Raw genomic sequence first — 21,913 nt, forward strand, 5'->3', positions numbered from 1 at the left:
GTATGGGAGAAAGCTGTCTGGAGAAGCTGATGTCCAAGCAAAGTTCATCGTCAAGTGCGCCGCCGGCCAGTCTCTATATACTGAGCCGGGCGCTGGGGCCCGGCGGAGGCCAGGCTCACGTCAGGCTCCAAGCCATTACCAACGGAAAACTCATCACGATAGTATTTTGCAGTCGTCATGACCAAATTTGGTGGTGCATCCAGGGTGGCCATGTTCCGTTAACGGATGTGGAGGACTCATGATCCACGATCCATCGGGGTGGAGTAGCAATTTATTGATATCAGGAATCGCCCCAGGCCTGGACCGGTCTGCCTGACCGTTCTGACGGGACCACGTTTCTGAGTTTCTGGGCTCCTAGCGGACCGGGGAACCTGGGAAACTGGGCCCCCGGGGCTGCGAATGCTTCTATTCGCAGTATAGGCCTGCCAAAAAGCAGCGTTGCGACGCGAAGACAGGCGGGCTGCTCTAGCCTTTTTCTCACCGCCTGCGCCGAAGCATCGTGAAGCCCGCCCGGGCTCACGATATCACGATCACTTTGTGTGACGAGATGTGTCAAACTTGACGCTCCGCAAGCGAAAGCGCACCGACTGGTTCCCGGGAAGAGGCACGGGCGGCAAACAAAAGGCACCCTGGCTCGTCCAGGGGATACTGCTGCGATGCCCAACGAGCATCGACCCATTTCCCAGCGGCGGCCCTGCGGCCGCTTGGGTTGAGATGAGCCACGGGCATCATCATCACGGCCATGTTTCGTTTGCGCTTAAAGCAGCATTTCGAAAGGGACAGGAACCTCCGCCCGCGGCACGCTGGCCGCCGCCCCCCAGAGTAAAGCCACGTACGTGGGCTGCCATTGATGCGACGGATGGATCACGAAAAAATGGTGCAATAGGCTGCAACTCCCCAAACCAGTAAAGTGTCGGGTTTCGTGATACCGGCAGGAATCATACGCGGCTTGGATTTTCACCTAGGTGGGGCGCTGATCGAGTCAGCTGGGAAAGGGGGCTGCTCCAAGCTCGTAGTAGTTGCATGCCGCCTTTGTGTGCGGCGGCGGCTCGTGGCTCTTGAACTAGGGGGGGTTTTGTTTTGGCCAAAAAAATAATTAGTTAGGTATCATGAGATGGGGTTTGCAAAATTCCTTAACCCCGAGCCCGCCCCGGCTGCCGGCGGCTTGCCAGTGCTGCGAGGGGCTGACAGGAGCTGGCGCCTGCCAGGACCCCTGATTATCAGCCCCACCCCTGTCCCCTCGATCTTTGCAGGGATTTCGGCGAGGCTACTTCTAACTCAACTTCAACGTCACCGAATCCCACGCCATCCACGCTTCCTCCCAATTTCGAAATCTATGTACATATTCCGGGTCGCCTCGCTCTGGCGACCACGTCCATGGTAATTTCGACCCCATCGAGCTGTGTGCGACGGCTGGGGAGCCCGTCAGGACATGGCAGCTGTGCCAGCACCGGGGCTACCGGGATCAACGTACCGGGATCAACGTTAGCGACGGTCGTTGCCGACATGATTGCCCCCACCTTTTCTGGATGCCGCTTTAAACGATAATACCTCGATGCATCGCCGCTTCCAAGGCAGATGCTATATTTATATGTCTCGCGATGGAGCAAGAGGCATTACTTTCACACCCAAACATCTCGATTCGCTGCAGCATGCCGTCCGTGTTGCATCCCTTGCACCACCCATTAGCAATAGTTTCTAGCAATTGTTTCATTGTGATCCGCGAGTGCGGGCGAAAACGGCGGGCATCGCACGCTGCTTTGGATGGAGCGGGTCAATGGCATTGGGCGTTTCGATCCCGGGTTCCCAGGTTTCCCAGGACTCCGGCGAAAGCCTGTGCGCCGAGAGCTTGTCTATGGGTGATTGTCTTTCGTTGGAACGAGGTCGTCCTACTCTGGATCTGAGGTTGGTTATGTCACATTGTAGACCCATATATTTGCGGGTTGACGATGGCTTCAATAGTCGAGACCGCGCTGGCCAAGCGCAGGTGGCAAGTGAGGGGCCCGGAGCAAGGAGGAGTCCATCACTAGCCCATGTGCTTCGTATCCTTCTAGAAGTACGAACCGGATCAAGCCTGCTCTAATCTCCGACCCCGAAGACACCGACTTCTCTGGCAATCTATTTGCCACCGGTGCCTGACGGATCATCAATGTCAATCACTTTAGGGCACGCGGCAAGCGGCACAATATTCGAGACTGATCACTATTTTGGCACTAGAAGAACAAGCTGCTGTATGTACTTCAACAGGTCGACACCCGCCGCCGCGCTCTCGCTTGACCCTCCCCCTCCCCCGCCCCAGTCCATCCATCCCTATTGAGCAGCAAAATCAGACACAAAGAGACAGACAGGGAAAAAACCAAATCAAAATGCCTTGGCACAAAAAATTCAAAGAGCTATTCCGTCACCAAGCATATCAGAGAGCTTATATCTCCAAATACGCCAATGCCACCAGACCTCCCACAAGTCTGACCCCCAGGGGAAACCTGTGACTATCAACACATTGCTTTTCTCTCTCTGTTTCATCATACGCTCGCTCAGTCAATCGCTTGCTCTTCTATGATCCTGCACCCCACCTGCTCCGCACACGTATTTCCAACATTGAACTTTTTGTACTGTGTTGTCGTTGGTAGATTGACAAGTAGTGATAGCACGTAACATGATAAAATCAGAAAGGACGACACAAACGCCTGAACCATGTCCACATGAGTGGCTATAAAGGAGTGGAAGCAGCTTGACCACCGCGATATTAGATCCATCATATCCCGTGCATCTCCCCGTCTATACCGACAGGCAGATATGCCAACTGTAAGCATATATGATGTCCCGTACAGCAAGATATCAGACCATGCTGTCTGCGCCGTCATAAGAGAGGATAGGGACATAACGCGAAGAGTCAATCCATGAAGACGTTGGGAGGGTAGTGCCTTCTTCTCAAGACGTTTTTTTTTTCGTTTATTGGCAGTGTGCCTCTGGCTTAAAGCCACCGAACTGGAACGCGCCCATGGTTTCTACCGCTTGCGCTTCTTGTTTTTGTCAGCTTGCGATACAGGGGCGGGCATGCCGACTGGGGCAGCCGGCAGAAGAGGAGGCTGACCAGTAGCCTCGGTGTTTTTCAATGGTACACCCATGTGGCGACCATAACGGCCTTTGCGACCATTGCCCTCGTCTTCGCTGACGCATTGGTCCGCGCTAAGGCCGGCGTCGCGGCAGCGACCGCAAGGCCGCTGGCGATCGCAGCCCTTCTTGCTCTTGCGACATCTTTGGCAGCGGGGCTTGGTTGACAAGTCTGGGTGGTCGTCCTCACCCGGCTGTCCGGGGACAAGAGGCGTGGTGATGGAGGGCTTGCGCGACTGCGCAGGTAACGAGGTAGGCGACATGGGACCGCTGGGTGAGATATTGGCTGACTTCTTGACCTTGGTGCCATTGGAGGACTTGGACACCTTGTTTGTCTTGGGCTTGTTAGCCTTCAAGGCAGGCAGGCGCGGCTTTCCGGCAGTTTGGGATTTCTTGCTGGGGCCCGACTTGGCTCCAGCGCTACCTTCCTCAACGCCGTCCTCGTAGTCGGCGTCGTCACCACTAGCAGCGGCACCGTCCCGATGAGGTAGGAAGTGGCTCTCGGTGGTTTGATACATCTTGCGACTTGCCCCTGATAGGTCCAGCTTTTGTCGGCGGGCAGCATGGAGGTCACCATCACTGCCACTATCGCTGTCACTCGTTGCGCCAGTGGAAGATGCTGCATCGGCCTTGCCACTGAACGTGTCATCTAGCGTCGAGGCCGATGTCCGACCATGCGAAATATTGGACATCTCGCCAAGCCGCATGAGCTGGATAGCAACGTCTTTATCTTCCTCCGACATACAACTGCCAACGGTCGGGTCTGGAGTGGGCAAAATGCCCGGGGCTGCAGGATAGCCTATGCTTCCGCGGTGGCGCCTGGGTTCCGTGACCGGGGTCGCAAAAGTTCCAATGTGGTTATACCCAGTACCGTAGCTTTGAGGTGACTGCATCGGCCGCGGGTTGGTGAAGGGGTTTTGACCCGGGTGGGCGAAAGGCAGCACAGGCCGTTGATGCTCAACTCGCCTGGCCGGCGACACGGACGGATTCGAGGTAGCGGCGGGCATTTGTGGAGGTGCAAACAGGGGAAGCTCCTATGGCGACGAGGTCCATTAGAAACCATCCAAGATGCGAAACCTGGCTTTGTGATGGGGCAGGAACTTACAGAACTCTCGAACTTGGCACGTTTACGGCGACCACCTTCAACTATGTTCTCCACGCTTATATCAGTATTTCCAAGCTGTTCTTTGGCTTTGCTGGTGACGGAGCCCGATCCGTTATCGCCACTACTGTAGCCGTTCATGCTATCGCTGTGGTTGTCATAGTTGGGGCCGCGGTTCTTGGATGAGCGGGAACGACACTTCTTTCCCGCGGCGGGGTTCGTGCCAACAGATGTGCTACGCCGCCCGCGACCGCCATTCGGCGAGGGACTGCGCATCCGCGATGTTCTTGAAGCAGGCCTGGAGATGTGCTGGCCAATTGCTTGCTGAGCCGATTGGGGCGCGTAATCGCCTTGGCTATATGCTGGGGTTCCCATGGGAGCTGGCGGGTAAGAACTGGCAGGATAAGGGCCAGATGCTGGCGGGGATCCTTCTATCACTCTGACATAGACAACCATGTGGTTCCTGAAGTTCTCATATCTGGCAATGAGCGTGTTGCCTCGATCATCTTCAAAACTGACACCCTTGCTTCCATTCGGGCCGGAGTATAGACCATAGAAATTTTTGACAGTGGTCACAATGGACTCAGTACTATCATGGGGGAAGATCTGGACCCGTAAAGGGAGGCGCGCTCGATACTGGGGACTTTCAGGGAAGAGGAGTTCGAATGCGACATGTTTGGGCTCGACTGGCCGTACTGGCGATTCGCTGCCATTGCTGAGTCGAGCCGCCGAGTAGCCCGAATAGCTTTCGACGGGCGAAAGGGAAGTCATCTTGGGGTCCTAATAGGAAGATAATGTGATAGGAGTGTTGTGTAAAATAAAAGGGAAAGCTGGTAGTCGAATTGATGGAGAGCGCCTGCGCGGGATGGCTGAGAGCGCCCGGCGGTTGTGTGGGAAGGGGGGGGCTCGAAGAAACCCGCAGGTTTGAGGAGTTTTGTCTTAACAACGGTGTCGTGTCTGTTTTCAAATGTATAGATATGTTCGGATGTTCATTCGAAGGTCTCGTTCTTATTGCAAGTCCTGTTGTTCCGGAGGACGTAGTATGGGTGGAAGTGGTTCGAGCGGTCAGGGCCGGGCGTGAGGAGCGCACAACTGCGGTGACGGTTTGGAGACCAACAATGTTCTTCCGAGCCGTATAAACTGCCTTGACGGTTAGATATTTGGCATATAGACAGGTATCAAGTAGGAAATGACGCCAGGTGCAGGAGGGACGTCGGTAAAATGTGCATCGCAAATCGGGGCAGTCGGAAGAGCGATATTTCTCGAAACGAGCAAATCGACCACCAAAGTTGGAAGGGCAATATGGGAAAGGGGGGGAAAGGAGTATGTAAAAAACCACGCTGTATACGATCGCATGGTGATGAATGGCAGATTCGACTTACCAGAAGACAGATCAACTGTTGGGAGGCTGCCTATTGATGCGTTGAATCTTGTGCACTCGAGTTTGAGCCAAGTTCACGGACTTGGGAAACACGCAACAGAGAGGCCTGCGCTTTGCGAGGGGAGAGAGAGTCTTGGGAAGAGAGGGGAGAGTATTCTGAGCGTCAATGGGCTCGCGGATGGGTGAGGATGCTTTCCCAGAAGAAACGACAGCAGAATGGCCCTGTTTGGATGGGTTCTCCCGCAGATTGAAAGTGAGGAGTTAGAGAAGCGGGAGCGCAGGTCAGGTTTGAAGAGGTGAAATGCGTATCAATGGGTATGGGCCGGCCGCAGGACAGACTAGTGACACAGGTACCAATACCTGGCCTGCATACCATCATGGGCCTTTTCCCTCTTGCCCTTTTTGCCGCCAGAAGCTTTTTGCAGAACACGAAGGACGTTTGGATACCCAATCTGTCTTTTGCTAGAATACTGGGAACTTCTCGTGTTATTTTGCTTGATCTTGACCACGTAGTTCTGCTGCGGTCCTGCGGCGAATCTGTCGCTTCTCTTGCTGGCCCTTCCATTCCGTACCTAACCTACCTAGTGCACATTACAACATTTGAAGATTCCTTACATCTCCGCTCACACACACCACACGCACGCATACCCACCAACTCGGGGCGGTTAGGCAAAGTCTCAGCTTCTCTCTCTCTCTCTCTCTCTCTGAGATCGATCAGAGAGAGCGACAGCCATCCATCCCTTTTTGCCGGTCCGATGTGCTTATAGACTGGTTGATTATGTCCAATGCTATTATATGAACCTATTACAGTATCGCATAGAGAAGCCTTTGTTGTTTGCCCTATAGTCAAGTTGACGGGCACTCTGCTCGAGCTCGAGTACCGGTACGGCGCAAAGTGTGCGCTCGAGGGGGATGCGCAACAATGCGCGGCGGCATCACCCGGAATCAACTTGCCGCTTCGATTTTGCCATCAGCTGCGCCGACAAGTGCCCTTTCATAACAATCCATGTAATTGTCGAGATCGATTTCCTGAGTTTCATATCTCGTGGGCGAAAGATTTGCGCTCCTCTTTCGTATGGACTCCATACCTAATCGGACTTCTGTATCATCAACGTAGCTAATTACATGGCATGGGCCGCTGTCTGGCGCAAACGGCCGCTAGACACTTAAACGCGGAGTGAGCCAGGCTATACGGATCGCTGCGATCACTGGCAACAGGGCCATTGGCTTGCGAAAAAGCAAAGGAACGACAAGCCATCCTGCCGTGCCTACACTCTTGCAATGTGACCATCTGGCTCTCGCACTACTTGCGCCCGCCCAGTATCTATCTCATGCGACAGACAACATGGAAGGGGTGTGGGGACGGTTGCGCTTGTGCTCCACATTCTGCCATCATCTCTCTATCTGCCTGCTTGGTTCCAGTCTGCCAGTCCAGGCCATCCTAACTTGAACCCAGCAAACTTCCCCCAAAGGTTCAGACTGGGGCATCGCTAACAATAAGAAGACGGATTGGAATCTGTGCAGACTGCTACCACCACCTCAAGCTTCGAGCTTTGTTTGCTTGGGCGCATCCCACCATCGGAGTTACATGTCGTGTGGTTGCATGAGGGCAGCTGCCAGGAAAAAAAGAGTACGGAGTAGGTAGTACCTGGCGAGGTACAGGTAGGTAGGTAGAGATCTCACTTGCGCCGCCGGAGCTTTCATTGAGCGCAAGCCCGCCCACCAGCGCCGTTGTTGTCGGGGACTCGCGAGTAAGGTCGTAGTTGTCAGGTGTTATTTGGGATGGCACACTTTGACTGGTCCAGTTATGAGTGCATTCTGCATGCGCCAGCCGGAGACAGGGGTTTCTTCCTTTCTCTTGCTGTCTTGTCGCCTTGGGAAAAGGGTGGGTTAGATATCTTGCCGTCTGTGAAGCATCATTGGCAGTCGATACACTCTCTTCCATGTTTCGTGTTTCACCGTGCCGGACTAGAAAATCCTAAATAGAAATAGCAGCAAGCAGCACACGCGCTGCGTACACATACACACCGGACGGCAAACTATCCTCGCTTGACTGTCTACCTTCCTACTTATTCAGGCACCGAACCAAGCCAGCACGTACCTGGACCAAAATATGCCCTTTGGATAATGATGCCGGGCCTCAGCGACAAAACTTTGCCTTGATCCAATGGCTAGCGACCATTGGTTTGAATTGGGACCGACATGCGCTGGCGGCCCCATCTCAGGCCAAGCTCAAAAACACCCCTCTATTGGCGATCGCACAATTGTTTCCCTCCAATGCGCCGCTAAAATCGCATTGAATCTGTCATTGACGTTGCGAGCAGTCGCTTGCGCCAACCTCGAATTCGCCCCCAGAAGCCTGTCTTGTAGCATGCTGGATCGCCTATCTTCGCAAGCGCATAGCAAATAATGCTTCCTTTTTGGAAATCTCCGCGCTGTGTACAAAGGTGGATGGGAAAAAGCCACTGGACCGTAGACTCATGCGCGCGACAGGACTATGTAGCATGTATACACTTTACCCGACGGAAGGACGAAGGTGCCTGAATGTCTGGTGTACGTGCGTGTATGTACGTATGGAGCTTCCCAACTCATAGTTTTTCCCTAACACACAGTATGCGTGCTCGACATGCAAACTTCTCTGCAGGCGATCGCCAGGTCGTGCCTTTCTGGCCTTCTGGTTGACTAGTAGTATCTAGACCGCTTGCGATGGAGCTTGGGGCCCAATAGGAATGCTGCCGACTGCGGTGTTGTGTTTCCTAACCTCCCCATATTCGTGAGCAACCAGGTATATGATTCTACACCGCAATTGAGGGTCCATACCACCCTGGATTGACAGTTGTCAGTCGATGACCATGGCCTTGTCTGCCGGGACTAATGATGTTCTTCGTGCGCGAGACACATTATCGGCAGCGACGAGGGGAAGGTGAGGGATTCTCAGCTTTATCTTCTGGAGCAAGTCCTGTACAAGTTGGAGGTAGGCAATGCGCCCATACCTGGTTAGTGCCCGTGGTCATCCGTGAATCCCAGCTTCCCACTCTCTAACCTCCATGTGTGCAAACGTGGGGGTAAGCCCAACGGACAAAAGGCATGGAGCCATTGCCATAGAATAGACCCTTTTCGCTGAGTCCACGAACCCGTTTGCCCTTTAGGAGAGTGGTTTTCGTCGCTTCCTAGGTAGTTGCTGCGAGTCTTACCTTTCTCCATGCACATGGGATAGGTATCTGGCTGTGCATGGGTTCTCACCAAGCCCACCTAAACAGAGTCGAGTGCGTTACGTAGAGAGCGCAAAGCAGCATGCACTAGCTTGCTGTTCTGAAACCTCCCCGCATAGTAATTCGCCTTCCTTCCATGGTATTAAGTAACATCCTGTGCCGGATATATTTGGTCCTGGCCAATGAATAGGCGCGATTACGACCGTCTCACAGCTACCGAATCTCCAGGGTCCGACAGTTCCAATACTGCTGCCGTCAAGGTCCTCCCTCCCCATGTCTGCCTGGATAACACCGAGGAGACGGGATGGTATCATACGACACATCTCGTGATATCAACCCGATCAATGTCTACAGAACTAGTAGGATAAGCCCAGAATGGCCTTTTCTATAGCCTATAGTTTTGGCGTCGCGGTTTGATTTGGATTGACGACGTCAAGCAAGTTGCTCAGTAACTGATTACCGTCGATGAGGAACATAGTTGGACTATACTATGTAATTTGTCAAGATAGGCAAATCACCAAGGCTGCGAGAACGAAAAGGCCAGTATATGAGGTATGGTAGTCAGGATGATGGATGCCGGAAGGCTGGTAGGAGGCTGTCATTTTCCCGAAAGGACGGTTCGCGCAGGGCGCTGTCGCATTGCGACCAAGAAATTGCCTTGGGCGCATCGCATACCGAGAAACACAACAAAAACAACAACGACAGCAGCAAGGCGACCATTTCCCAAGACCAACCAGCGGACACTCCGCAGCGCGTGTCGTGTGCGACGGCCGTGGAGTGTGGTTGATATGTAAACAACGTCAACGATTGATCGAATCGCATTACGCGCCCTCATCGCAATGCGTTAATGCGGTCTTTTCGTCTGTTCCCCCTCTCCTAAAGTGCTTCACGTGATCTCGCGACAGCTTGGTCTGTTGACGCCCATTGGAACGCGTAATGATCCTCGTAGATCTGCAAGGGCCATCAAGGGAGCCGCAGGTGTCGCATACAGAAACAAGTCAAAGCGATCACTTAAAGACCCTTCTGCGTCCATTTCCCCAGTCGCAAGAATCTTTTATCGGTGTTGTGGCGCCTGTCATCGTCCTATCCTGATTGACCTCGTCGTTTGGGAAGACGCGACGATGATGTCAGATATTTTGGCTCCAACTTTGGTCCGATCTTCCATGGTGGAAGAGAAAAGGAAAAACGGTTTCCCCGCTCCTTGATACGCCCAGAAGATTCAAGTCCCCGGCAGCACCGATGGATGGAACCTCAGCCACTAATGTTCCCACACCTTACATTTGCACGTCGTTATGCCGTGATGCCGCCAAGTACCCCTGCCAGGCGGGTTTTTTCCCTTCGAAGATTAAATATCTTCTTCTTCATTACCGAAAAAGACGTTTTGTGTATGCGACCCGACCCCTATTATCTCACACGTTGCGGTGTGAAGATTGGTGCATTGAGTCTTTCTCACAACACAATATGCTTCCTCCCCAAGGGTATTTATTTGTACGTACAGTAAGTAAGATCTGCATTGTATGTTCGCAGGATTGATGTACGTACAAGTTACCAAGTCAATTTGCGTGTGCGTGTGTGTGCGCGCGCGTATGTGTGGATGGATTCAATTGTTCGACCTCGACACCGAATCTGGCCATTGCCCGGTGAACATGTCTCGCAGAGTAGGTGGTGTTTTTCGATGCGCTCATGTGGTTGGTTGGCGGGCTCCGGCCATTTGCACGTAGCGAGCAGGCAGTACACACAACAAATAATAGCACACTAGGTACTATCGCATTACTAGAATAGCACAGCCCAAAAAGCACACGCTTGGCTGAGTTCAGCTTGTCGCAAATGATGCCTCGATCCATTGGCCCTCGAGTGCTCCAGCCAGGTCGGTGCCGATTCCCCACATTATCTCAGGGAGCAACACCCACTGCGGCCCCCAGTAACCAGTCCGGTTCGTCTGAGTGGATGTAGCTGGGTACCCTCAATGCAGGTTTGTCCAATGTTTATTCCATTCCAGGTTGTTTATTGACTGGTCCCGCGAGGTCATCACAACAGCCAGGACCATTCCTGGAGTTCTTCTTATGTTGTTCCCTACGCCGAAATAATTCGATGGAGGAGTAAGACTCTATTCTTGCGATCCGACCCCATTGCACATGCGTTAGCCCTCGATTTAATGTTCCCTCAGCTCGGCGGCCTTGCACAACCAGCATCTAACATACAGGGGATAACGCGCAACCTTGTTATCCATAAACACGATCTAACTACAAGTTTGATTGCGCTTAACAACACGAGCCACCTTGCGATATTGGATGCATTGATGAGCAATTCTCCATCAATTTTGGTCGCGCCCTTTTCTACAGCTTGTACACCATTGCCTACACCAGCAGTTGTTCATTTTTGACGGTACTGCTCGCCTTGCCTGGCCCGCTGCTGAACAGGATAGCTCTTCATACAAGAGTCAATAGCTTCATCCAGCAGAGCTATCCGACATCTCAACACCAACAACAAACCTCCTTCACCATGGATGCCAGAGTAAGTCAACCAGCCCTTCACGTACCACCACACCTGCAACCCACCATACGCCCGCCTGCCCGCCCACATTGCCATTCGTGTATTCCCATTATCGGTATTACATCTGCGCCTGCCATGGTACGCTGGCGGGCCTCCATCCATGATGAGAGCATGTATCTACATAGCCAAATCGCCTTGATCCGGCACAGCTTCACCGGAACAGTAATATCCCTTGACGCGCTCAGGTGAAGCGCGGTATTCCCCATCAGATTATCAGATTATTAGGCGTCCAGCTTTATGGATCTGGGGATTAACGCGCTCCCATTTTTTGTCAATCTGATCTCGGCCCAGCCAGAGCCCATCTCCTATCTTTATCCACCCCAAGTGCACCCATGTCAGAGCCTCAACGATTTTACTTGGTGTGGAAAAACTGACAGTGTCTTGCCTGAACAGCCTTTCCGACCTGTGCGAACCTTCGCGGTTGCAGGCAACGAAAACGTGGAACCGACGAATCATGCCAAGCAGCAACAGCAGCAACAGCAGCAACCGTCGCTCCATCAGAGATACAAGTCATCAGGGAACCTGCTTCAGCCTGTCAACGGGTCTCTCCAAGCTGCAGCCAAGCGCACTGCCTTCGCAGACCGAAGCAACACAGTCAGGGCTATTCTTCCCGATGAGTCGAAAAACGCAGCGAAACCACGAGCTTCGGTTTTGAGTATGCCGTCCACCACATCGATCGCCGCGGCTTCACACGCTATCGCGACATCCCAGGAAAACCAAGCTCGAGCTCGTGGACCCAAGGCCAACGCTAAGGATGCCGCCTTTGCGCGCCCGGCGCAGCGACCATCCTCCAAGAGTGGCCTGTCGGGCCTTCCTTCGGCGGGTGGTGACCATTACATCATGTCTGGGAAACAAGGTACCTCGCAGCTTCCTGCTCAGGCTCCTGCCCGGTCTGTCGCATCAAAGCGAGTTACCACATCTGTCTACCACGACAGCTTCCCGCGCCCCGCTACATCGGGTGGGGAGGTCAAGTCTTCCAACCTGGAAGCATTGAAGGGCCTTGTCATTCCTTCCCCGGAGCCCGACAGCTCATCTGCTCTCCATTTGGAGGCTGCACCCCGCCAGCCCCGACACCATCAGAGCCAGCCGGCCTTGAAGACTGCTCAGCAGACCAGTAACCGTACATGGGTATCCCATCCCGAAGAAGTCAACCGCACCGAGACCCCTTACTTGGACGCTGTTGAGGAGCTGCCTGTAGAGGATCATCTGTCTCCCGAGGACGAGGACGAGGAGCCCGAAGAGGGTGCTCTGATTCCCATCTCTGCTATCCCCGAGGCGATTGCCCAGCCTAGCACTGGAGGTGCCGAGGTTGATGCTGACTACCTCGCACACCAACATCCTGCGCCGGATATCATCGAGATCTCGGACGACGACGACGAGGAGTTCTACGACGATCAGGGCTTCACCACAGCCCACTCGTTCCGCAATAACGACACTACCCGTACCTCGACTGGGTTCGAAATGACCGTCATGTTCCCCCCCAAGCTTGGTAAGAAGGGCCAATCAGAGCTGGAGAACGCAAAGGAGGTGGTAGAAAGCAAGCGAACCATCGAAGAGATCGAAGAGGACCAATGGGATATCAGCATGGTAGCAGAATATGGCGATGAGATCTTCGAGTACATGCGGGAGATGGAGGTAAGTCTGACTATGAATACACCCCTTTGGGAAAGCGACTCGACAGAAACTGACATTCGAGGCACCGCATAGATCAAGCTGTTGCCGAACCCTCACTACATGGATTCGCAAACCGAAATCCAATGGTCCATGCGTGGAGTTCTGATGGACTGGGTTGTTCAAGTCCACGGCCGCTTTGGCCTTCTCCCTGAAACTCTGTTCCTCACGGCAAACTACATCGATCGGTTTCTCTCGCTCAAGGTTGTTTCTCTCGGAAAACTGCAGCTCGTGGGCGCCACGGCCATCTTCATTGCAGCCAAGTATGAGGAAATTAACTGTCCCTCGGTCCAGGAAATCGTGTACATGGTGGATAGCGGCTACACTGTCGACGAGATCCTTAAGGCGGAGCGATTCATGCTTAGTATGCTACAATTCTGCCTAGGCTGGCCCGGTCCTATGAGCTTCCTTCGACGCATCAGCAAGGCCGATGATTATGACCTCGAGACACGAACTTTGTCCAAGTACTTCTTGGAGGTCGCTCTCATGGATGAGCGCTTTGTGGCCACACCTCCCAGCTATACGGCAGCTGGTGCTCACTGCCTCTCCCGCTTGATCCTGGAAAAGGGCGAATGGGTAAGCAACCTTCGTGATGTGTGTTTTTTTTTTCGGTAATGCGGTGCTAATTCCTGGTTGACAGACCCCTGATCATGTGTACTATTCCGGTTACACCTTCAATCAAATGAAGCCCATCGTCGCAATGATGCTGGATTGCTGTCGCATAGCCACCCGCCATCACGCTGCCGTGTTCGAGAAGTACTCCGACAAGCGTTACAAGCGTGCAGCAACATATGTCCACAACGAAATCCGCAACGGCTTTGTCCTCCCCTTCCTGGCAACAACCCCTCTGTCGTGGCCTTCCCAAACCCCCGACGAAGAGCCCACCAGCACGTCATACTTCCCCCCTGGAAACGACTGCAACCCTTACAGGATGCCCATACCAACGCAATGCTGAGCCTGCCCTTTGGGTAGCTCTATCACCACAGACAGACACGAGACCTGAATCTCTATCAACAACGATTGGCAAAATTGCCAACTAACTTTTGCTGTACATATGAATAAGTACAGACCGCCTGCGCTGAGGTGGTTTTCAGTCCGGTCAAGGCTCGCCCACCTCTGACACCCGGTGCCTGGCGACACATGGGCGGCCCGACTTCGTTTTTTGCGAGGCCTTTAGCACAGGATCGCTGTGCAGACACAAACACCATGACCGTGGCCTTCATCAGATCAGCCTGTGGTATAATTTTCCCCTTACATTTAATAATGGGCCTTTCGGGCCCTCTTACGACGCTTCATGACGGTTACGAGCCTTACGAGATTCCCCATCGCGCTGGATTTGGTTTGCAATGAGCGAAGACCATGGTATCTCTCGGCGTTCCTGGCAGATCTTTTTTTTCCCACGAGATCATAGACATCATGCACCCTTTGTGCATTGGCAAACACGGGCTTCAGGCGTAGGACACTCCGGAAAAGAGCAGACAGACGAGCAATGGCTTGTTTAATTTTGGCAGCTTGTATTCGCCTAGTGGACTGCTCCACTGCATTTGAATCGCATTCCCCTGCGCATACACCCTGGATGGTTCATCTAGCTTGCTTGTTACTTCGATTGAAGTCGACGGCTTTGCCAGGGCCCAGGGCCTTTTGTACAGCCTTCTGTTAGAGTATAATATTTGCCTTTTTTGCCTCGGGCAAGAGGCTGCATATAGTTTTCTATTCCTCCTTCATCTCACAGATGGACTCACCGTCCCTGTGCCTAGAAAATAGGATGGAAGCATTTCATTGACCAGCCTCTCTTCTCTCCCTCTACCGTCCATGTGATTTGATTTGATTTGATGTATTGCATAGGTAACTGATTCTTACCTGCCGGTATATCTTTATGCTTAATATTATATGAGATTGAGTTAGAGACGACGTTGTATACAAGCACTTGTGGGCATGAAGTACAGCTAGCTCGACGAATCATTTTCCAAAGTGGCAGAGTAACTTTGTCGTCCTAAAAACAAAAATGAGCTTGGTAGCTTATTGTTATAGAAGTAGACGGTGTGAATCACCATTCACTCCTGGGACTCAGCTTAGAGTAGGTTGTTCACATATATCTACAGATGTTCACTTTATCTACGGTTTGTCGCAAACAACTTATTACACATCAACATCTGGCTCATGGAGCTCTCAATTCAAATTGAAGAGGTTGCGATGCCCCTTCCCCTATATATTTCACTTGTTGGTATGGGCGCCATCAGCTTATGCGCCGTCCGGGCTTCAACAACAGTCTTATGTGCTACATTCATCGTGTCTAAGTCACTCTTTGCACATCCATTTGATGATCGAACCTCTTATTGGAGATTCTGTCAAATCTTGGGATCCTAGCTCTTGATGATTGCTATCACTTCAGCGACAGTGGCTGTGCAAAAGCTAATCAATTCGAGTGAGTCCATTCGCAGATAAACCATCACAACCAAGTCATACCCGGATATAAAAGCTTGAAACAGCCTCATCATGTTCAATTGGTGCCTTCAAAGTCTTCAAGTGACTCCGGTCTCGCTTCACAACTCCCTTCAAACACCAAAGTGTGCTCAATGGCAGTATTTGGGCACTATTTAGGTCTTACCTACTACTGACCTTGGCTAGCATCCGTCATATGCCCTCCTCACATGAACTATCTCCCCCAGTCAGCAGGGTCACTGTCAGACACGGCCTGTCGTACCAGTGCTGGCAGTTACTACCTAAGTATTAGACTAACAGTACCTTCGCAACTATAGTAGTACAACGACCATGTGTATACTTGATGTTCGCCATGACTATATCCAGACTAGCCAGCTGTCGCACATACGGAATCAAGCATCAAGCTCCGACCAGTCAAGTCACCAATCCATGTAGCCCAGATGCCAAGTGCCCAGACTCGATGTGTTAAGTAGACCACGCCCGGGCCGAAGGACGCTAGTACTGATTCGGCTTATCGCGTTATCGGCTATCGGCTAGCGCGGTTAGCGTCCCTAGCACCCCTCCATCTTGGCCCATCCTGCCATCTACCAAGCCCCCCCAAGCCTTACCGCTCCAGTCAGCTGGAGAGAGCAGCTTTGAACCCAGCTGCCAGGCTGCCCAGGTCTTTGGGGTCAGGTACTCGCTCGCTAAAATCTTTTGCATGCCAGACCTGCATCTCGTCATCAAGCCGCTGTCGGTGGACCTTGACACAATTTTCTTCGACTCTGACTCTGTCGCTGATGGTCAGGACCGGCATCCTTGTTTTTCCCTCACCCCATTGCCCACTGTCCCTACTTTTCATAGGACCAATCCTTGCCCAGTATTGTTTCTCAGAGATCGAGACATTGTTTAGAGAGAGATTGCAACTTTCCCCGTTCCGGCCATTCCCGTTAGTTCCTTTCCTCCTATTCCCGCATCTGCTAGTCTGAGCCGGGGTAATCAACAATCGATATACCTGGCTCGTGCCCAGTCACTCACTCTCTGGAGCAAGGGAAGACAAGCAAGCGACAACAAAAACACGGTCGCAACCACTCCCCTAATCGATAAGCTGCACCTCAAAGTCCCCCCGACCCATTTGGCCTGATTCATGGTCCTTTTCGGTCTCTACCGACCCAACAAGCACTGAACGTGTTTCTCTGATTCTGCTGCGACCACCAGCTCGTTGTCAAACCCCCCATCGGTAACCATGTCTGCTACCACCACGGTGAAGGAGGCCGTCAAGGAGTCCCTGCTGGGACATGAGGAGCCTGTAGAGCTCTCTGCAAAGACTCGGGCTTACTTCGTTAACCACGCAGTTAAGGATGCCGAGTCTGGTGAGCTCTACATGGGGGAAGAGGAGTTTGTTAATGCCATCGCGCCGCGCGACGAGGATTATGTGAGTCTCCATGAAAGCCGTTGCCTCGCCAAGCAGCCCACGACGACTTCTAACATCTTGGATCCACTCTAGGGCAAGATCAAGCGAGAACAGTATGGCCTCCTTTTCCGCGTGGCGGATCGAAAGAGCACTGGAAAGCTCACCGTCTCCGATTGGGCGGCCTATAACAATTTGCTGGCAAAGGCCGATGCCGAGTACGAGATCGCCTTCCGCCTCTTTGACATTGGCCGCACAGGCAACGTTACGTACGATGACTTCCGGCGACTTTGTGAGCTGAACAAGGGTCCAGACAGCATCCCCTTCGATTGGGAGTGCCAATGGGCCAAATTGTACATCGGTGATAAGACGCGGCGCCATACTCTCACCTACCACGAGTTTTCCCAGATGCTGCGTGGTCTCCAGGGTGAGCGGATCAGACAGGCATTCCTTCTCTTTGATAAGGATGGCGATGGCTACATTGAGCCGGAAGATTTCGAGCGCATCATTCGTGAGACATCGAAGCACAAGCTCTCCGACCATCTCTTGGAGAACTTGTCCACCCTTTGCAACATCTCTCTTAGCAGCAAGATCTCATATGCCAACGTACGGGCGTTCCAGAACATGATCAAGGAGATGGATCTGGTCGAACTCATCATCCGGAAAGCATGCGGCAAGAGCTCAGACGGCAAGATCACCAAGTCGGAGTTCTTGAACGAGGCAGCAAAAATAACACGTTTCTCCCTCTTCACTCCCATGGAGGCTGATATTCTGTTCCACTTCGCCAGTCTCGATGAGCCTTCTGGTAGGCTCGGTCTGCTTGACTTTGCCAAGGTTCTTGATCCCTCTTGGAGATACCGTGGCTACTCGGAGGAGCAGCATGGTGGCGCACTCGCCAAGACAAGGACAACGACACAGAATGCTATGCATAATGTACTCGCCTCGGCCTATAACTTCATGCTCGGTAGTGCTGCTGGTGCCTTTGGCGCCTTCATGGTCTACCCCATTGATTTGGTCAAGACACGGATGCAAAACCAGCGAGGTGCGGACCCGGGTCAACGCTTGTACAAGAACTCGATCGATTGCTTTAGGAAAGTCATTACGAACGAGGGTTTCCGAGGCTTATACTCTGGCGTACTTCCGCAGCTAGTTGGTGTTGCTCCCGAGAAGGCCATCAAGCTTACTGTCAATGATCTGGTCCGCAGCCAGTTCACAGACAAGAAGACCGGAAACATCAATGTTTGGGCCGAGATCTTGGCCGGTGGTAGTGCGGGAGCCTGTCAAGTCGTAAGTTTTCTCGTTTTGTTTTGTAGCAGGGTCACACCGAGCTAACCTTTTCATTATTTAGGTATTCACCAATCCTCTTGAGATTGTCAAGATCCGCCTGCAAGTTCAGGGTGAGGTTGTTAAAGAAGCTAATGGAGCTGGCAAGCGCTCCGCCATGTGGATTGTTAAGAACCTCGGTCTGGCGGGCCTCTATAAAGGAGCCAGTGCCTGTTTGCTTCGAGACGTCCCCTTTTCGGCTATTTACTTCCCCACCTACAGTCATCTGAAGCGGGACTTTTTTGGCGAGTCTCCAACCAAGAAGCTTGGTGTTCTCCAACTGTTGACGGCCGGTGCCATTGCTGGCATGCCTGCTGCATACCTGACGACTCCCTGCGACGTGATCAAGACCCGACTCCAGGTCGAGGCGCGCAAGGGTGACACAAGCTACACAGGTCTTCGGCACGCAGCGTCGACCATCATGAAGGAGGAAGGCTTCCAGGCCTTCTTCAAGGGTGGCCCTGCCCGTATTCTCCGATCATCGCCTCAGTTTGGCTTCACCCTTGCCGCCTACGAAGTCCTTCAGAGCGTCCTGCCCTTCCCTGGCAGTGCCAAACCCGAACAGACCCATACCGGTGTAGCCGATGCCGTCTCCGCCATCAAGGAGAAGGACATTGCATCCCCTCATGCCCGCAGCCGCAATGCGCTGAAGATTATCTTGGACCTCGATGAGGACTTTGGACGGTTCAGACTGCCCGACGCCAAGACTTGGAAGTCTATGCCGTCCATGTTCGGTGGAAATGCCAAGGCATAATCAAGTCAACTCCAAGCGTTGGTGGCACGCTCAGATGCGTCCATGAAGAGGAATTCGCCACCAAAGTTCCATTGGTTCTATCCAATGGCCCCCAAACCCGACAGTACTGGGATTTGCCACCATCTTTCGCTCCAGCAAAATTTATCGCTATGATGCAGCAACGAACCAACCCCCGTGATTTTTGAAGGAGGCATCGCGTCTTCTAGGGTCAGACATAGACCGCGCAACGACGTCATTTGCATGAAAATACCGGCGTTGAGGAAGGAAAGGAGGCCATCTTGAATTTGTTTTTTTGCTTTGTTTTCTAGGCTGCTCTGTCGAGCTGCCTTTTTTGCAGATCTATTTCGCTTTGAAAAGACTGTTTGAGTAGATATTGCCAAGTTCATTTGCAGACATCTGGAAGCATTGGAAGCAGACGCGCAAATATGGGAGGAGTGTTCCATGATAGAGAGTGGTCATCTGCCTTGTTTTGGGGAGAGGTCTGCGTTGTGAAGAGGGACGATATGAATGCCTGAGAGTTCTGGATCATAGACAGCTTTGGGGTCGTTCAGGGATGGAATGGTCGCCGCTCCCGATCGGGGGCTGGCTGGACTTCAAATACCCCCATAGACCGTAATGAAAAGTCTCGATTTGCTTAGAAAGATGTTTGCTTCAATGATGGCTAATTGGCAAGTCATTGTGATTAGTCTATGACTCTATCTTGGTATAAGTATGTATGTAATCGTAAGCTGGGGCAGACACCTGTGATTGCCTGCCCTGTTGTTCCCAAATTTTGATTCCCAAACTCCTGATTATGATGCAACGCTCCCAAAATGATTTCCCAACGCCACTGCGAAAAAGGAAAATCGAAGGGTATCCATTGCTGTGTTCGCCAATAACAAGGCTAAGCGAGAAGAACGAGAACGAAGTACCAGGTGTGGATTTCACCTGTTATTTTACATGTCTTCGCTTGATGTTGAATCGGAATCCGAGTCTTCATGGAATTCGTCCAGAGGCTCGCCAATGCCTTTCATCACTGTAATAGGAACTGGTCAGTATTCTTCGCTCGTCTAGTCTGAATGAATGGAGGGTTTAGTCATAGCGTACTGTTGTTCTGGAGCCAGAGGGCGTAGGCCTCGTAGCCGCCGGCCCAGACGCGGGCGCGCTTGACGCCGCGGACGCCCTCGAGCATGCGCAGGGCGCCGATGTCGGCGCCGAGGTACTGGGCCTGCCAGCCGTCGACGTCGAGCTCGTCGAGGCCGCTGAGGAGGGCGGCGGCCTGGGCGGCGTCGAAGGTGGGGGCGACGTCGAGGCGCAGGCGCAGGGTGAAGCGGCGGATGAGCTGGCTCAGGTGGGCGGCGGCGACGGGGGCGCTGCCCTTGTGCAGGCGCGGGAAGGTCGTCAGCATGCTGCTGTGCGCGGCGAACTTGTTGGTGGCGTAGAGGACCTCGACGGCCTCGTCGTACGTCTGCCGGCAGGCGCGCAGGATCTGCGGGTACAGCTCGACGGGCTTCGGGGTGGAGCAGCACGAGGACGAGTAGGAGGAGCTGTTGCGCTTCAAGGGCGGCCTTGTGCTGGTGGGCGAGGAACCCGAGGGGGTGGACTTGTGGTCGTCTTCCTCGGGTATCGTCAGGAGGTAGGAGTAGATCTCTAAGCGCAGCTCGACCGGCAGGCCCATGAGGGTCGGGGAGTTTGCGCCATGATCCATGTTGGTGGATGACATGGGTGTGGTTGTTGTTGTTGTTGAGACGTCCATGATTTGTCTTCTTTCTCTTTGGATCGACGTGTGTGAATGTGCGATTTATTTGTCGAGTAGACAGGTGATATCGAGTATGAGTGAGGTTGAATAGTTGTTTGTTTAATTGCTCTGGTGAATTAATATGGTATCTACATAATAAGTCTGAGTGAGACAGGACTACGAGGTTGTATATATATAATGGCAGACCCGCCGCAGCTGAGGCATCAGGCGATTCTTCCCGTAGCGTGAGACCATGATCACCAGATGGCCCGAATAGCGAATGCATCTTGTTTTGCAAATTGCAGATATCTTCGTACGATGGGTTGCATGCGGCTCAGGGGTTAGACTCCGAAGCGCGAGGCACTGGCCGTTGCTGCATGCAACTCTGTGAATTGTCGCTTCGCATGGGCAGGGATCCTCCCGTTTCCTCCACCTCCCACCACGAAGGCTCCATTGTTTTGCTGGTCTCGCTCTTCACCAATCAGCCCGGCAGAGCGATGGCAGTGGAGCCCCTACATTTCCCGATGCGTATCAACATTTAGCTATTCACGTACGACTTTGACCTTTCTTCCCTGACTCGAGATTGAGCCGGCTTGATTTTGTTGCTGCGAGATAGCGTAGCGTGTTCGAGATGCTGCTTCTAGGTATTCTCTGCATGTGTCGATGAACCCCCAACAACAACCACAACAACTCGCCCCAAACGGGGATGGCTCGGCATCGATTGGCGGTCTCCGACCGAGATGGCCCTCGTAATCTGCAGCTTGCAGCGGTCTAGGGATTTCTAGAGAGTGGGAGTTGCAGTGGCTCAGTGATGACTGTATCTCAATGAAACCCAACCCTGCATGCGCCCAAAAGTATGCGCCTAAGACTCCCGAAGCCCCCCACTGTAAATGCTGCTGTAAGGCTGGTCCGTTAGTGGAAATGGGGTGATGGCAACGGGAATGCCTATCTTATCGCACCCTCCCAGTCCGGGTCCGCCCGCATACAGTGTGTCTAAACTGGGACTGGTGCGCCTTTCGCCTAGAACTCGCCTGTTGCCGTCGGTTTCCTCGCCTGTTTCGCGTCTTTCAGCTCAGCCCAAAAAGCCTAGACCCTCAACCAGCCATCGTCCAGCCCTGGCACGCGCCCGAGCGCCACTCTCGAGCCGATCTGACAAAACTTGGCACTGCCAACCGCTGGGCTTGCCGGCGGCGTCCGCTGTCCGGTCCGTCTCGCGCTAGCGTTATCAGGGTTCATTACTCATCAATCAGGTGT

At 53.0% G+C, this 21,913-nt stretch overlaps 4 protein-coding genes across 4 annotated transcripts; 2 read left to right on the top strand and 2 right to left on the bottom strand.

Annotated features, from left to right (window-relative positions):
* Positions 1 to 3,008: 3,008 nt before the first annotated feature.
* PG985_001168 (uncharacterized protein) lies at positions 3,009 to 4,987 on the bottom strand (the record flags this gene model as incomplete). The annotated part of the gene is made up of 2 exons (XM_066820937.1): positions 3,009 to 4,148; positions 4,220 to 4,987. 2 exons carry the CDS (start codon positions 4,985 to 4,987, stop codon positions 3,009 to 3,011), a joined length of 1,908 nt encoding a protein of 635 aa, XP_066691816.1.
* A 6,324-nt stretch (positions 4,988 to 11,311) lies between these two features.
* On the top strand, positions 11,312 to 13,988 carry PG985_001169 (uncharacterized protein; the record flags this gene model as incomplete). Its single annotated transcript, XM_066820938.1, has 4 exons — positions 11,312 to 11,323; positions 11,756 to 12,997; positions 13,070 to 13,609; positions 13,674 to 13,988. The coding sequence occupies 4 exons, from the start codon at positions 11,312 to 11,314 to the stop codon at positions 13,986 to 13,988; spliced, it is 2,109 nt and encodes a 702-aa protein (XP_066691817.1).
* A 2,712-nt stretch (positions 13,989 to 16,700) lies between these two features.
* Positions 16,701 to 18,942, top strand: PG985_001170 (uncharacterized protein; the record flags this gene model as incomplete). Its single annotated transcript, XM_066820939.1, has 3 exons — positions 16,701 to 16,889; positions 16,962 to 18,152; positions 18,214 to 18,942. The coding sequence occupies 3 exons, from the start codon at positions 16,701 to 16,703 to the stop codon at positions 18,940 to 18,942; spliced, it is 2,109 nt and encodes a 702-aa protein (XP_066691818.1).
* Positions 18,943 to 19,877: 935 nt separating this feature from the next.
* Positions 19,878 to 20,677, bottom strand: PG985_001171 (uncharacterized protein; the record flags this gene model as incomplete). Its single annotated transcript, XM_066820940.1, has 2 exons — positions 19,878 to 19,969; positions 20,029 to 20,677. 2 exons carry the CDS (start codon positions 20,675 to 20,677, stop codon positions 19,878 to 19,880), a joined length of 741 nt encoding a protein of 246 aa, XP_066691819.1.
* Between the last annotated feature and the right edge of the window lie 1,236 nt (positions 20,678 to 21,913).

This window comes from Apiospora marii, assembly GCF_038362585.1.
Source record: "Apiospora marii strain CBS 49790 chromosome Unknown utg000001l_segment0_segment0, whole genome shotgun sequence".
NCBI classification, from domain to species: domain Eukaryota; kingdom Fungi; phylum Ascomycota; class Sordariomycetes; order Amphisphaeriales; family Apiosporaceae; genus Apiospora; species Apiospora marii.